Source organism: Paramormyrops kingsleyae, chromosome 8 (assembly GCF_048594095.1).
Source record: "Paramormyrops kingsleyae isolate MSU_618 chromosome 8, PKINGS_0.4, whole genome shotgun sequence".
Taxonomy (NCBI): domain Eukaryota; kingdom Metazoa; phylum Chordata; class Actinopteri; order Osteoglossiformes; family Mormyridae; genus Paramormyrops; species Paramormyrops kingsleyae.
In genome coordinates this window covers 37278416-37293726 of record NC_132804.1, presented here as the reverse complement: position 1 = coordinate 37293726, position 15311 = coordinate 37278416, and the positions used below count along the sequence as shown (strand labels likewise).

General features: G+C 38.0%; 1 protein-coding gene and 1 long non-coding RNA gene across 5 annotated transcripts; one reads left to right on the top strand and one right to left on the bottom strand.

The window, feature by feature from the left end:
* Positions 1 to 2: 2 nt before the first annotated feature.
* LOC111834427 (uncharacterized) lies at positions 3 to 6639 on the bottom strand. Of its 4 annotated transcripts, none has more exons than XR_002836007.2 (12): positions 6203 to 6634; positions 5995 to 6100; positions 5237 to 5361; positions 4339 to 4749; positions 4162 to 4247; positions 3589 to 3725; positions 3073 to 3129; positions 2489 to 2727; positions 2226 to 2373; positions 1926 to 2066; positions 1441 to 1550; positions 3 to 1037 (listed from the first exon to the last, which is right to left on the bottom strand). XR_002836007.2 is itself a non-coding variant. In XM_023793707.2 (12 exons), exons 4-12 carry the CDS (start codon positions 5339 to 5341, stop codon positions 726 to 728), a joined length of 1605 nt encoding a protein of 534 aa, XP_023649475.2. In that variant the 5' UTR covers positions 5342 to 5361; positions 5504 to 5658; positions 5995 to 6100; positions 6203 to 6621; the 3' UTR covers positions 3 to 725. The 4 variants fall into 4 exon arrangements, 2 of the variants coding, with proteins under 2 accessions (XP_023649475.2, XP_023649474.2); XM_023793707.2 differs by lacking the exon at positions 1926 to 2066 and adding an exon at positions 5504 to 5658 and having other exon boundaries at positions 6203 to 6621; XR_011992738.1 differs by having other exon boundaries at positions 3073 to 3192; positions 4339 to 5361; positions 6203 to 6639.
* LOC111834426 (uncharacterized) lies at positions 6581 to 12531 on the top strand. The gene is made up of 3 exons (XR_011992739.1): positions 6581 to 6910; positions 9493 to 9594; positions 10169 to 12531. It is a non-coding gene; the product is annotated as an uncharacterized lncRNA (long non-coding RNA).
* Positions 12532 to 15311: the final 2780 nt, after the last annotated feature.

The following is a 15311-nucleotide window of genomic DNA, read 5'->3' as shown; positions in this document are numbered from 1 at the left end:
ACTGAGTTGCAAAGCAACAACTTTATTGATAAAGCCCCATGAACAGAGAGGACTGCATAAAAGGACATTTTGCAGTGGACTTTTTTTTTTTTTTTTATCTGCCCAATCTGGCCCTTAATACACCTGTAAAATCTGTACATTGCACAGGCACAGTCAAAGCACAGACAAACACACTGCTAGGCACACTAAAACTGCTCAACCTGTAACATTTGTTATTAATGCAAAGTGCTTTTACCATTAAAATTAAAGGTACTGGGCTACATTAACATGAACATTTGACCACATTCTTCAAACAATACCATTGTAACATTATCATTAAGGATGCACAGTATTTGATTTTTCAGCAATATCTAATATTTTACAGTTGTACTAGGCAATACCCAATAAAGCAATTTTCACTTTTATACCAAACTAACTGCTTAATCAGTTTACTCTTTCACAGTAGAGCCTATCTGCTGAAGACGGTAGTTTAAACTCAACATAAAAAAAAAAAAAAAAAAAAAAAAAACTTAAAATTAACTAAAACCTAGACAGTCTCTGCACTGCACAAACAAAACACAAAACGTCGGCACGTTAGCCGATATTACCTTGCACCCTTAATTATAACACTGGGCTAACCTGGCCAAATTCCAAACAAAAATCAGTCGCAACCAACATGGACTGTAGTAGCCTTGGAAGGAGAGAGGAAGTGCTTTCCTATAGTCCACATCTTAACCATACTGGCTCTACTGGCCAATAAAAGCATTCCACTCAGCCATGCTCTTCTTGTAAGATGATGTGAGAGATCTCTCATGGATTTTGTCCAAGAGAACCTCTGTCTGTATGACGGAAAGCAGAGTGGCTACACACTTTGGGTATGTAAGGTGTAGGGTATAATAGTAGGCCATAAGGTATAAAGCACCCTCGGTAACCTTGTCTTTTGGAAACGTGGTTATTGGGACATCTCCTACTGCTAGGACATAGTTGGACGGACCCACGATCAGAACTGGGCAGGAGAGGGGACGTTTCATCAAATAGGTATTAGGGTCTTCTTTGTCCTTTTACACATAACACAGACATACTTTTGTAAGGACAATGCACTTTTGTTTAAACACATAACTAATACTAAATGACAACAAAAGTTAAAGTTCAGAGAAACTACATCTGAAATTGCTACTTTTTAAATTATTCTCAGATACTATTCTCAAAACAGAAAACCAAGGCTACATATAATTGGTTATCATTGAGGTGATAATCTGCTACCACCTAATGCATCCATGTTTGTATTTACTGGCCATCTAACCTGTGAGAATCCTCATTCCAAAAACATGTGTTTTAGGTGCCTTTGAAGGCTTAGAACATACAGTATGTGAATATGAAATACTTTGCCACTCATCAGATGAAACTTTTTTTTTTCTCAGTACTGTTGTCCAAAAAACTGCTACATTTTGCACAGCTCACCTCAAGGACATGCACCAGAGCCTCACTCGCATCTCGTACCCTCTTTGGAGGGGCAGAGGTGGATGGGAACAATGATGGCAGCACACGTAGGATCTCAAGAGCCTGTTCAGCTGTACAGAAAAAATAATCATCTCATTACACACTTGAACAAAATGCTCAAGATCAAAGCTGATCAAAAAGGTACACAATTGAAAAACAAAAAAAACAAATAAAAAATTTGGCCAGTGATTGGATAACCATCATGGATTGAAAAGGTGAATGACAAGACACTAGCACACGACAATTCAACCTGTAGTCCATAGTTTAAACTTCCTAAAGTAACCTAAAAAAATGCGTAAATGGTGTAGATAATTGTTGTATTTACAGTAGGCTAATAGGACTTTAGCTTAAATTCTAACAGGACCTACACTGCATGAATGTCAGTCTGTAAACTTCATGCTAACTGAGGACGGGAAGGGAGGGGAATGAAAAGGGATTTCTCTTACATTGTATGTTATGTAGGCTCACTGATTAGTGCAGCATTCAACCTTTCACTACATCGGCCTGTTGGTTTTTATTTTTAGCCTTTTATAGCGTTGAGTCTGTTTTCCCTGTGCGTGACAGGTAGGAGGTGTGGCTTTCAGCTTCTTCCAGAATGAGAGGGGGAGTGGGGGATTAGGCCTTTAAAATTTCAAAATCTCATCCTCCTGTCCTCAATGACATCACTTTACGGACTACTGCTTTAACATGCCTAAAGATTCAAACTATACTCTGATCACCAATGACAACAAATCATCATTGCTTACCTTTATCCATTCCCATTGGGGGTTTCAGCGTCTTTTTCCATACACCAAAAAACTGCACCTTCTGGCAGAAATCATGCCATCTTCCCTTCAGTTCATTGATGAAGTTGCCATTATCTTTATCCAAAATGCGATGAAGCTCCTCCATTACCTATAAAGTATTCAGCATACCAATACAAACATGTCAATGCATCACTGAAGAGCAAGATGTTGGTATGATAAACATTGTGTTTGGTTTGAATCACGTGCATTCAATAATGACTTACATGTCCAATGTCCTTGAAACAAGGATATGCTTCTAGAACCTTTTTGTGTCTGTCCTCCTCTCGAATAGTATTTGAATCAATGAATGCTCTTCTGGCTGAAAATTCCAAATCCAGGAGCTGAGAGACATCTTGGTGGTTTGGGTTTTTTCTCTTAAACAAAGTTTGTAGGGTCTTGTAGTGCTTGGCCAAGGTTGCTGGACCATAGGTGTCTGGACTGTTGATATCTGCAGGCTTGTTTGCTGCAAGACACAAAATCACATGACAAATGTCCCTCACTTTAAAAAAAATCTCATGTCATTAAAATGACAAATGTCAGAAATCTGCCTTAAAAAAATATAGACTCTACTTGTTAAATCTTTTAACAAACTACAGTCCTGATCTTAACTATAAAATACCTATTCATTTTTCAGAAGATTTACCATGTAAATGCCAATTTACATAATGCAAAAAGCTCTTATGGTCATGCAAGCGCATACAATTGCATGTAGGCACACAAGTGCACCCCTACAAAGATGTGCCCACACCACACACACACACACACACACACACACACACACAGCCATGGGGCAGTTGGATAGACTCACTATTAGGACTTGGCAGGGTAGAGGGTTCTTCAAGTAGGTTTTGTGCTTTTATTTTTCCTTAAAGACATGGCACAGAGATCTTTTTGTCAGGGTGATACATTTTAAAAATCATTTTGGAACCTAAACCAAAAAATTGTTAAGAGAAAAAAAATGCCTCTAGTGAGGCACATTGGTTTTCAAAAACATTACATTATATGATATACTGAGTGGTTATAGAACGTGATGTTGCACAGATTGATACTAGAAACGTAGCACGGTACCCAGCTCTTCAAAATTATAATATACTGGCTTTTATTAATACTGATACTTTATTAAGATTAATTTCCACAGTAATGTTAATAAACTGATAAAACAGGACAAATGTGATGTAATTACCACCCTCTGATGCCCATTTTAAAGCCTTTTACTTCTGTCATGTCAGGACTGCCATCTTAACTCAATATGTGGGTATATTAGTTTTAATGAATTATGATGACCACACAATGACAAGTTTGTAAATGTAAAGTTGAAACTTACCTTCTAACTCACTTGTTTTACTGGCCAAGTCTGGGCTGCTCCTCCCTTCTGTGGACTGATCCAGAATGATTGTTGAGTCACTTGAATCAAATTCTTCTATGGCACTTGGCTGATCAAGACGTCGCCTCTTTGTACAGCTGCAAAGATTAGTCAGTTAATCAATTAGTTGTCAACTAAGAACTCAATCAATCCATATCTTTATTTGTATAGCCCTTTTCATATGTACAAAGTGTAACACAAAGTGCTTCTTCCTCTTCCTCCATGCTAAAACAGATGAGGAAATTAAAGGCAGGTCACCAAATACTTTGACATGATTGATCTTTTTGCATCACTTTTTTTTTTTTATAAAATGCCCAAACATGATTTCAGCTTTTCAAATGACTTTTTCCCCAAGCTTGTTTGTCCTCTATGACATTGAAATTAAAATAGTCATGTTGTGAACAAAACAAGACATTTGAGGAAAACTTTTCACAACTTTGACATCTTACTGATAAAACAACTTATCAATTAATGAGGAAAATGAATAACAGAATTATCATTGCTAAAATTAAAATTAATTAGTTGCAGCCTTACCTCTTTGAATGTCTCCCATCTGGAGTCGCTTTTTGGGGGGTTCTCACATTTTGCAGTCTTTTGTTTAGCTGTGCGTACACAGTGACCTGTACAGGACATTTAATACATTTTTCCAACCACTACTAAAAATGTCCAACATGAAACACTTTGGTCATAAACTGGATGCATTTCACTTACCCATGTATTCTTGATGCCTTGGTCCTGTAGCATGGGGTAGTACTGTACTATTCTCTTTGCCATTGCTGTAATTTCTGGTTTTGATGGGTATCTATGCGATTCTCCATCCCCATTTGCCCTCAGGATTGCAATCATACTAGTCATGGTGTTTCGGATGAGCCGACATCTGAGCTCCTTTGACATTTTGCAGCTGTGCTCTTCACCTTTCTTTGACAACTCAAAGTAATGTTGGCGGACTTGCTCAAGTTCAGTGTCAGTGTGCAATACATATTCTGGATAGAATAACTTCACAACCTTTTCAGGGCTTGTGCACTTTGCAGGAGTTGCATTTACAGTAGTGGATTTCTGTTGCATGGTTGACTCATTAATGGAGGAGCTGCTTGAAGATTTTGAGAAATCTTGGCCAGAGTCCTGTAAAATAAAGAATAATGAACAGCAGCAAAATGCAACATTTTGTTGTGGGGGTGGGGGGAATCGGGGGGAGTGAAGAGTCATCCAACTCTGCCCGCAATCAGGTTAAACTATCAGTGGTTTGATCACATTCCAGAGTTGAAAAACCTGGTAAACTGGTTTGACAATCAGACTGGTTGTAACTCCGCAAGTAATTCCTATGACGGACGGTGGTTCCTCTGATGCAAGGCAGCTTCAGGGGGACAATATTTTCCATTCACAACCAAGTGACCATAGACTGACCATGATTTTGCCTGAAATAATTAGCCTGTTTTATAATGTTAGACTACATCAACATTTAAACACTTGACAACAGCCTACTGTAACAGGAATGAAGATTAAAAAAAGGTAGATTTGGTGACTGGTGTCAAAACAAAAAATAATTGCAAAAGGAACAAAAACATGCCGATGACAACTTTAATAGGTGGTGAGTGACTGAGAAACTGACCTCCAATACACCCTGACAGGCATGCCAGACTGCTTTTCTACGTAAAAAGTTCTCTGGGCCTGGGAAAAGATCCTGCAAGTCTTCACGAGACAGGGTGCCCATCATTCCTTCACTGATGTTTGCAGCTATGAACACATTGGAAGACAAACATAGCAAGATGAAATGATGTCCTACAAATGAAACTGCATGAGATGAGACTATTAAAGTTGACACTTCATTAAAATTTTGTTGCTATTGCTAACTAGTTTAGTAGAGAAATGTGGATACCTCATTGTCTGCTACTGTTTGTTGTATAGCGCTAATGAGCAACATGCTAAGAGGCAGCCACCAGGAGCTGCGTGTTGGCGATGACAGCGCCAGAGAAGCTGGCTCTCTCTGTTTTGTCCTAATTGGTCTCTTAACCCAGTTACTTCTTCACAAATCTACTCAAGTAAAAGTGAAAAATATAGTGCAGTAAAACTACTCTTATTAGTACATTTTCCCCCAAAAACTTAATAAAATAAATGTAAAGTAGTAAATGTTACTGAGAACTATCCACCTCTAAGGATGAATAAATAAATTTGTATAAGTAACACAAATAAAGACAAATGTTCCTCAAATGAGGAAATGATCACGTGAAATGGAAGGTTAAAATTCATTTAAACATCATAGACCACATTATTTATAAAATAATTTAATTTACAAACTTCCATATTCATACAGCTGTGTAAAACATAAGTCCATTTAATTTGTTTAAAAATAAAATTCGCATACATTACCCCTTAGAATCGACACTGTGACCTCATCCAGTTCTTCCATGCTGTTAGCCGATTTAGCTTAGTTAGCTCTGCTGGCGTTAGCTTGCCTCGTGCCGTCTCTGTTCAGCTACATCGTTATACAATATAAACACACCGAAACATTTAGAACATTCGAAAGGAGTGTAATATGTACAATATAATGACCACTGTATAATACATGTTAACTTACTTCCAATGAAACACGGATGCAAAGAACTCAGGACAGTATTCTTCAAGCAAAAGAAAGTGGCGGGCACTGAAGATGTCCAACTGATCATTTAGCTGGCGAATGAGAAGCCAACTTCAGCCTCGTGTGAAACACGAAGTTCGTCCTCAATTTGCCTCACATTTCTTTGGCCCAAAAAAATCCTAAAAGGAAGACTGATTTGTTTTTAAACAAAACAACTGTCTCAATTAACGTTAATTTCTTCTAGGTTAATAAAAGAGAATTTAGTTTACCCCCACATTTACGACAATTTAGTTGGCGCGTGTACCCATGGTAATGAGTTATTTTACGGCAGTCATACAGTAACTGCAGCCCCGCGCTACCGACTGAAACATACTAACTTCCAACATGATTTGGCGTTGCTTCATATGCAACGTGTTTGTAGCATTGACTCTGAGACAACTTTTGAGTCACATTAACACCATACACAGCCGCAGCCCTGACTTTCGCGTGTTGTGTGGAATTGATAACTGTCCGAGTGAGTACAGAGTGTATAACTCCTATCACGTAAAGCGGACACACGCCCATCACCTTCTCGGAGTGGAAGCGGATGAGGAGGAAGGATCAACTCGCCACGGTTTACCTGGAGCAGGTGAAATGACAGCCACAATCAACCAAACTAACGCCAGTTCTTCAGTAACTGACGAGGGCTCAAGTATCCCCGCACTAACGGTAAGTTATTTTAACACAAGCGGGAGAAACGAGCTGCAGAAGCTGTAACAATGTTAGCATTTACTGTGCCTGATCCAAGCACGTCCATTAAACGTGTTTGTTTTTAACAGACTCATGTTGTACTTTTATTTTAGCAGTGATGAATGTCGAACTAGTTGCTTTGTTAAATTCAGTAACTCACCTGAAACATAAATGAGAGCTGCGGCAGAAACGCAAAGCTGCAGTCTAGTCAGACTGCTTTTTTTCCACTCATCCATTCGCTCCGGTGAATTAGAGGCCGGGCCGGGCCATGATCAAGCATTTGTGTGTGTTTTTTTTTTTTTAAATCATTACTTAATTAGCCTAATTGGGTGGAGAGCTATGCCATAATTATAAATGTAGCTCCCTCCCGTAAGACACGAGCACAAGAGTCCTTTGCATTTAACTGAGCCGACGGTTTATTCGAAAGACAGTGGCTTCGTTATTATCACCATCATGGCAGACGTGAGAACTAAATACAGATACGGAAACACAAAATCAAACACATTTACTTACAATATTAGCTAACAAACATTGAATTTCAAATGAAATATAAACATAAATAACAATAAAGACAGCTTAGAGAATTCATATACAGTTAACACGAACCTCAGTTAGCATTTACATTTACATGGCTAAATACAACAAACTTAACTAAAACTTAATTAACACATACCTCGTTGGCTGCTTACGGAAGGATTTAACCTTTTTCTTAACCCTTTACTTAAAGTTCGATGCCGAGCACACAAACTGGTTCCAGCAGCAAGCGAACTGGATAAGTGAAAACGTGCTTTTCTTCTAAACGTGTCTCAAAAATCCATTCTGAATAAACAAACAATGCAGTTTACATGCTTCGTCCTTGTTGCATTTTTTATTAAGATAAATCTAAACTAATTTCTGTAGTTCAAACAACTTAGAATTGTAGTTGAGAACGTCTGTTACAACGGCTCACGTATTAAAAAATAGTCGGGTTTAAATCGGGCTCGGGCTCATAATTACAGTTAATGTGTCGGACCGGGTTGGGCTCGGACACAAGGTGCACGGGCTCGGGTAGGGTCGGGTTTAATTTTTTGGGCCCGATCTAAGCTCTACGGTGAATGCACCCAAACTTTGCAGAAAGTCCTGTTAGTTTAAAAAAAAAAAAGGTGATCTAATGTTGAAATACGTGTTAAAATCAGTTAGTAAAAGCCAGTCAGCTAACTGAATAGGTCGCTATCATGTTTACATATAATCATAATGTGTTCAAGGTCAACTTAGAAAATGACTATTAGGCAAAGCAAACCAAAATGACATCATGATGTGTTCAGAGTTACCGTCAAAAAAAAATAACATTAAACACAAAAATAAATACTCGTTTTCACATTAACAAGAGCATTAAAGTTAATATTAAAAGTAACACAAAATTTAGCGGTTGAGTAACTGATTACTTTACTTTTATTTTCAGTATTGGTAATTTTTTTTAAAGGTGAAACTACTAAACTTAACAAATTTCCAATTGTCAGTAACTTGTCCGACAGTAAATAACTGGTGACATAACTAATTGCTTTCATACAAACCAATCAGTTATTTTGTATATTTTTTAAATGAGTAATCAGTTATAAATAACTATTTACATTTCCTAAGTAACAGTAAGACTACTGACAACATTAACATTATTTGTGACTTTTTTCTAAAAGAATATAATTATTTTTCTAAACAGAAACAACTTTTATATAATTCTTTTCGAAGCTGCCAGACTCAATAGGAAAAAAATCAGTAATGTTAGTCATTTAAATACCAAATAAAAAATTTAGGAAAGTTATCTGGTAATTTTTCAATGCTTGTGGACAGGGTATATGGCCTTACTTCCTTTAGTTTTTCTTTTCTTTACTTTTTTTCTTAGTAACTCCGGAGGTTATGTTTTTGGTGGCATTTGTCTAACTGTTAGCAAAATAACTTAACTCAAAAAGTTATGGACAGATTTTTTCAGGAAATGTCAGAAATGGGCCAATAAATAAGTGATTCAATTTTGGGGGTGATCAGGCATGGTCAAGGAATCTAAACTGTAATGAGGTGATTTTCAATGCTTGTGGACAGGGTATATGGCCTTACTTCCTTTAGTTTTTCTTTTCTTTACTTTTTTTCTTAGTAACTCCGGAGGTTATGTTTTTGGTGGCATTTGTCTAACTGTTAGCAAAATAACTTAACTCAAAAAGTTATGGACAGATTTTTTCAGGAAATGTCAGAAATGGGCCAATAAATAAGTGATTCAATTTTGGGGGTGATCAGGCATGGTCAAGGAATCTAAACTGTAATGAGGTGATTGGCGGAGGTGTGCGCTCTCCGTGTGCTTTGCTAGTCTTATTCATCTATTCTCAAGTACTGTTTTGTTTGTCATTTTAGTTGTAATTTTACAAGCTCAAATTAAAGACATCAATCAGTAAAAATACATCTACCTTGTACCTTATGAGCATGAATCTAGCTAGCTTATCCAGCTAATGAATGCAATATTGTTTGATGGTTGCTACCTACCAACGCAACTATTTATTTCAGTTTTAATAGATATGTTTGTTATTCTGTTTCAGAGTGGATATCAAGAAGATGGAGAGGGTCACATGAATCTTGACATTTATAAACATGCAACTGCATTTCTTCTTCAAACCAAGGAAACCCATCGACTGACACAAGTAATTTATGCCATTAATTTTCAATTGAATTGTATTTCATTGTTATAGAACTTAAAAGCAATATGCTTAAACTGCTGAATAACTTGGGCACTGTTCAGACCTGGCATCCTGAATGATCTGATCATAAATGGACAGCTTTAGGTACACCTGACATTAGAATGTGTCTCCATGTACTTCATGAGTGACCACTCAGATCTCACTCCCCCACTATATATGGAAATAGACATGTATGTTGCAGCCAAAATCTGCCTATCCACTATATTTCCTTATGAGCTAAGGAGACAACAGAATACACACAACACAGGCTTTCAATTTGCATTTTCCACCTATGATCCGATTCCTCAAAATGCATTATAATCATGTGAAAACAAGGTCTTAAAGCTGCAGAAGGCAATATTATTATTTACAATTTTTTTTTTGAGGAAATAACTTATTTTGATCATTGCATCTCACTAACGTTATGTAATTGAAGGGTTCCATTTTCAAAAAGTGTCTCTGTGAGTTTGCATGTTGACTGTGTTTTCATATGAATTCTGTAATTTAGTATTTTCCTTTGTTTTTTCCTCCTTCCCAGAGAGCTGTTAACCACATCGTGAGTGGAGTCCAGCAATATCAGGCCGTATTATTGGAGCACCTAAAACAACAAATGAGTGACATGATTGAGAGACATTCTGGGGACCTGGATCAACTAAAGAGTGATGCAGTGGGGGTATTTGACCAGTTTGTTGACCCTTTCACTCAAATTGCTTCCACCCATTTGCAGGACAAGACCATCAAAGAACTGTTCAAACCAGTTGAACCAGAGATTATTGTCGCAAAACAAACAGTATGTTATGTGAAGCATGGAGACTACAGAGTTCTTGCCATTAAGGACCATTGTTTTCATTATATACCGTTGGTGAAAAGTTTGGAGCAGCTGCTATCACATCCAAGAATGCTTGTATTGATTGACGAGAGGCCAAAGCCATGCAAGGATGGCTTTTGTCATGATTTCATTGATGGAGACATTTTTAAGTCGCACCCACTGTTTATGAAAGTCCCCACAGCGTTGCAGTTGATTTTATATACAGATGAAATTGAGCTATGCAATCCTCTTGGATCTCGGGCAAACAAGAACAAGTTGTTATTGATTTATTACACCTTAGGTAACATCAGCCCCAAGTACAGATCAAGACTTCCTGCTATTCGTCTGCTTGCCATGGTAAAATCAAAAGATCTTTCCCGTTGTGGTATTGATGAGATATTTGAGAGAATTAACTGTGACTTGATTGAGCTGTGTGATGGTGTCCAAGTTGTCACTGCAAGTGGTGAGAGGACAATTCATGGGGCACTCATGTCTGTGTGTGGAGACACTCTAGCTCAGCATGAAGTGGCTGGATTTAAGGAAGGAGTTGGTTTTGCCTACAGTAAATGCAGGCACTGCGAATGCCACTTTGAAGACATGCAGGAACAATTTAATGAAGATTTATTTGTTAAAAGGACCATGGCCAGTCATAACAAGCAATGTAATGACATTGAAAAGGCAAGTACTGACTTTCTGAAAGACAATCTAAAAATAACGTATGGTATAAACAGGCGAAGCAAGTTAACAGAATCTCCTTACGTTGATATAATCAATCAAACTCCACAAGACATCATTCATGTGATTCTTGAAGGCGTGGCCCCATATGAAATCAAATGTGTTTTAAATAATCTTGTGCTTTCAGGGCAAATGAACTTAGACACATTCAACAGTGCAATTATGTGTTTCCCTTATTCTCCTGTGGATGTGAGGGATAAGCCTTGCCCCATATCTGTCAATACACTGTCATCAAATGACAATAAATTGAAACAGTCAGCTGGGCAGATGCTGGTTTTGTTAAAGATCCTGCCATTTCTTATTGACAAAATTGGAGAAAATCATTACACACAAATGCTACGTAAGATGTTAGAGATTGTCAAAATTCTGTTTTCACCTATTATTGCCGTTTCAACTCTCTCCAGACTGAAGCTTTTAATAGAGCAGCATTTAAAACATTTCAAACAACTGTTTCCAGATGAAAATATTATACCTAAACAGCATTATTTACTGCATCTTCCTTCTCAGATTAAGGCTCTTGGTCCTACAGTGAGGCATATGTGTATGCGCTTTGAGTCAAAACATTGTTTCTTCAAGCAGTGGGCTCTGAAAAGTAGTTTTAAGAATATTTGTAAATCTCTCGTGAAGCACAACTAACTTTATGAATGTAGTCAGAATGTGCACGAGAAGCATCCCATTTTTTCAAGTGAAGTCGACATGGGTCCAGCCTCTGAGGTGAAAAATGTTCATTATGTAGAAGGAAAGATTAAAGACTTCTTTGAGCAAGTTGAACATGTAGTTTCCGTACAGTGGATTATGCTACATGGAAATAAGCATGCATGTGAAAAATCTTTGGTTATTTCTGATGTTATCAATGATACTCCAGAGTTTGCACTTGTTAAAAACATCTATATTGTAAATGCATCCGTGTATTGTTTTGAATGCCAGCCTCTCTCTACAGTTGGGTGGAATGATCAGTATTTAGCTTACGAGGTAGAAGTTCCCTGTCTAGCTCAGGCAAATATTTTTGTGGATGCTGGAAATCTTGTTTATTATACAGCATACTACTATGTAAACTTTAATAACAGCAAGTTCATTCCAGTGAAGTATGATCTCACAGACATCCTCAAACATAATTCTTGAGTCTTTTGTGAATATGGGGGCTGAAATAATGTTTTTGAGCACTAGCAAACAATTGATTGTTCTATTTACTTTTTATTTTACTTTTGGTGCAGTCTGTCCAGCGCAACACAACTGAGAAGGAAACCTAATTTCAGCGTTTTGCCTCTTTTTCAATGTCACATTGACATGGTTTGATTGATATGTAAGAAAAATAAATACACTGTACTTAAGATACTGAGACTCATAAAAATGCAATGTTGGGCATGTTATTAACAATTTGTTCTCAATAAAGCAGATTTGTCCTAATTCAAGTTAGGTCTATTTCTTGAAACAAGATGATTCATCTTTTACAAATAACACAACAACTTAAAAAAAATTATGAAATGCCAAAAAAGCTTGTTTCGTGTGAGATATGACTCAAAACAATATGTTTTCAAGACTTTTTCACTTAACAAGATATCCAAGATGCACTGTCTAAAAACAAGTTCCTATATCTCACTGAAAAGTTACTCTGTAGCTGATTGTGTCTTATTTTAAGTGTGATGAGATATTTTGACTAGAAATAAGACAAATATACTTGGTAAGATTTTGAGTTTTTGCAGTGTGTAATTGAGAATACATTTGGATTGTTGAAAATGTGTTTCAGATATTTAGATAAATCAGGTGGAACATTACAATGCAGCCCTCAGAAGGTCACGGCATTCTTTGTAGCATGTTGTATATTGCATTGTAGAGCCGCAGTGCGGCAGAAAAAGTAAAGAGGCATTCACCACAAATTGGGCGCCAAACACAGGTGTCTTTATTTTAGCGTGCCTACAACATCGCAAAGCCCGCGCCCCTCAAGAGTCCCCGCTTGGGCCAGCGTGATCAGCACACCCTGTGCGCATGAGCATAGGTAAGGGAGAATGTGAATTCTGCCTAATTGGTAGGAGCTCCTACACAGGAAAAGTCTAAAGTTATGGCTGAACTGTCCCAGACATCTTCTGTTGTCCTAACTACAGATGGGTGGACCTCCAGGGCAACGGAAAGCTACGTGACCGTGACCGCTCATTACATCACAGTGGAGTGGGAGATACGTAGCCCTGTACTGCAGACACGCCCCCTCTATGAGAGTCACACAGGCACAAATCTGGCGCACTTACTGACAGAAGCAGTGGCAGAGTGGAGGATAGAGAGGCCCAATACTAATATCCCAGTCACAACAGATAATGCTAAAAACCAAATAAATGCAGTGAACGAGGCAGGACTGGGCCCACAGATAGGGTGCTTTGCACATGCAATTAATTTAGCATCCCAAAAGGGAATTACAGTGAGTAAGATGGACCGCCTCCTTGGAAGGATCAGAAAGGTGGTTTCCTACTTCCACCGAAGCTCAACAGCTGCTCATGTGCTTAAGACCAAGCAAGATATGCTACAGCTGCCTACTCATAAGCTCATACATGATGTCACAAGAAGGTGGAGCTCCATTTATGATATGTTGGGGCGTTATCTTGAGCAGCAGGCAGCTATATACTCTGCACTAACAGACAAAACCCTGAAGAAAAATGTCAGAGACATTGTCACCTTGTCTAATGATGATGTTAGAGTGGCAGAGGAGGTCTTCCAGCTGCTCAAACTGCTCAAAATGGTTACAACTCTATTGAGCACTGAAACTGCACCATCTGTGTCCATGATCCTGCCTCTGAAAACAAGGATCCTACAATCCATGGCCCCAAGTGAGGATTCAGGAGGAGCAGCATCACAAGAGATGTCAAGACTGGCATTAGAGAGGACCTGAAGCCCAGATACACTTCACCACCAAACCTACAGGACTACCTTCACAGATCTACTGCACTTGATCCAAGGTTCAAGTCCCTGTCTCACCTAGACCTTGCCCTACGCCCGAGGACATACAGTGATCTCACTACTGATATTGTGAGCAGTCTTGGCACTGAAGACTGTGAAGAGGTAAAGAAAATAAATATTTTGAAATTATATATTTTTTATTTTTAATGATAATGTTTTTGTTCAAAGTTATTGCCACATTTTAATGTCTATGAAATATTTTAAAAAATAATTGTTTTAATCAATAAAATAACTTTCCCTGCAGGGTCAAGATGCAGCACCAACAGGAGCAGACACATCTCCTCCTCAAAAGAAGTCAGCAATGGCAGAGCTTTTTGGCGAGACCTTTGCACTGAAGGACATGGGCAGCAAGGCTTTTGCTGACACCATCAAAGAGGAGGTGACATCCTATGAGGCAGCAAGTGGCAATCCAGTCGATGGTGATCCACTGACGTGGTGGAAAAGCAACGAATGTAAATACCCTCACCTTGCCATAATGGCAAGACGCTATCTTGCTGTGCCTGGCACTTCAGTGCCTAGCGAGAGGGTGTTCTCAACAGCAGGGGACATAGTTACAGCAAAGAGGTCTACACTCTCCCCAGAAAATGTAGACATCCTCATCTTTTTGAAAAATTATTTGAAGTTATAAGCTCACGTCTGCTTTGCTTTCTTTTTTGATGATGTGGACATAAGCTAGTTTTTATTTCATTCTCCATGTTCAAAGTAAGAAGCAATGATACCTTAAATTGCATTTGAAGTTGTTTTTGATTGTGTCCACATTAAAGGAAATAATTATCATGTCCTATATTGCACCTTAATTTGTTTTTATATAATTGCGTGGATTATATAAGGGGTTCAGTTGAATGTTTTTTAATGGGCAAAAAATACTTAAATAAATAAATGGAGAGTTAAATTTGTCTTGTCTTTTTTATTTTTTTGCTGATCCGAAAATTGATCCGATCCGTGACTTAAAACCGTGATCCGACCCGAACCGTGAGTTTTTTCATCCGTTGCACCTAGGGATGGCTCGATACCACAATTTTGACTTCGGTTCGATACTAAGATCTAATACCTTGGTATCGATACTAAATCGATACCATAGGTAAAAAAAAGGAAACAGGCAAATATAGCCCTGTTAAGTCTTTTTGCTTCTTTGGAACTTCTTTCATATTTTCGTGTCACTGACAGTACCTCTGAAATAGTGGGCTGGCTT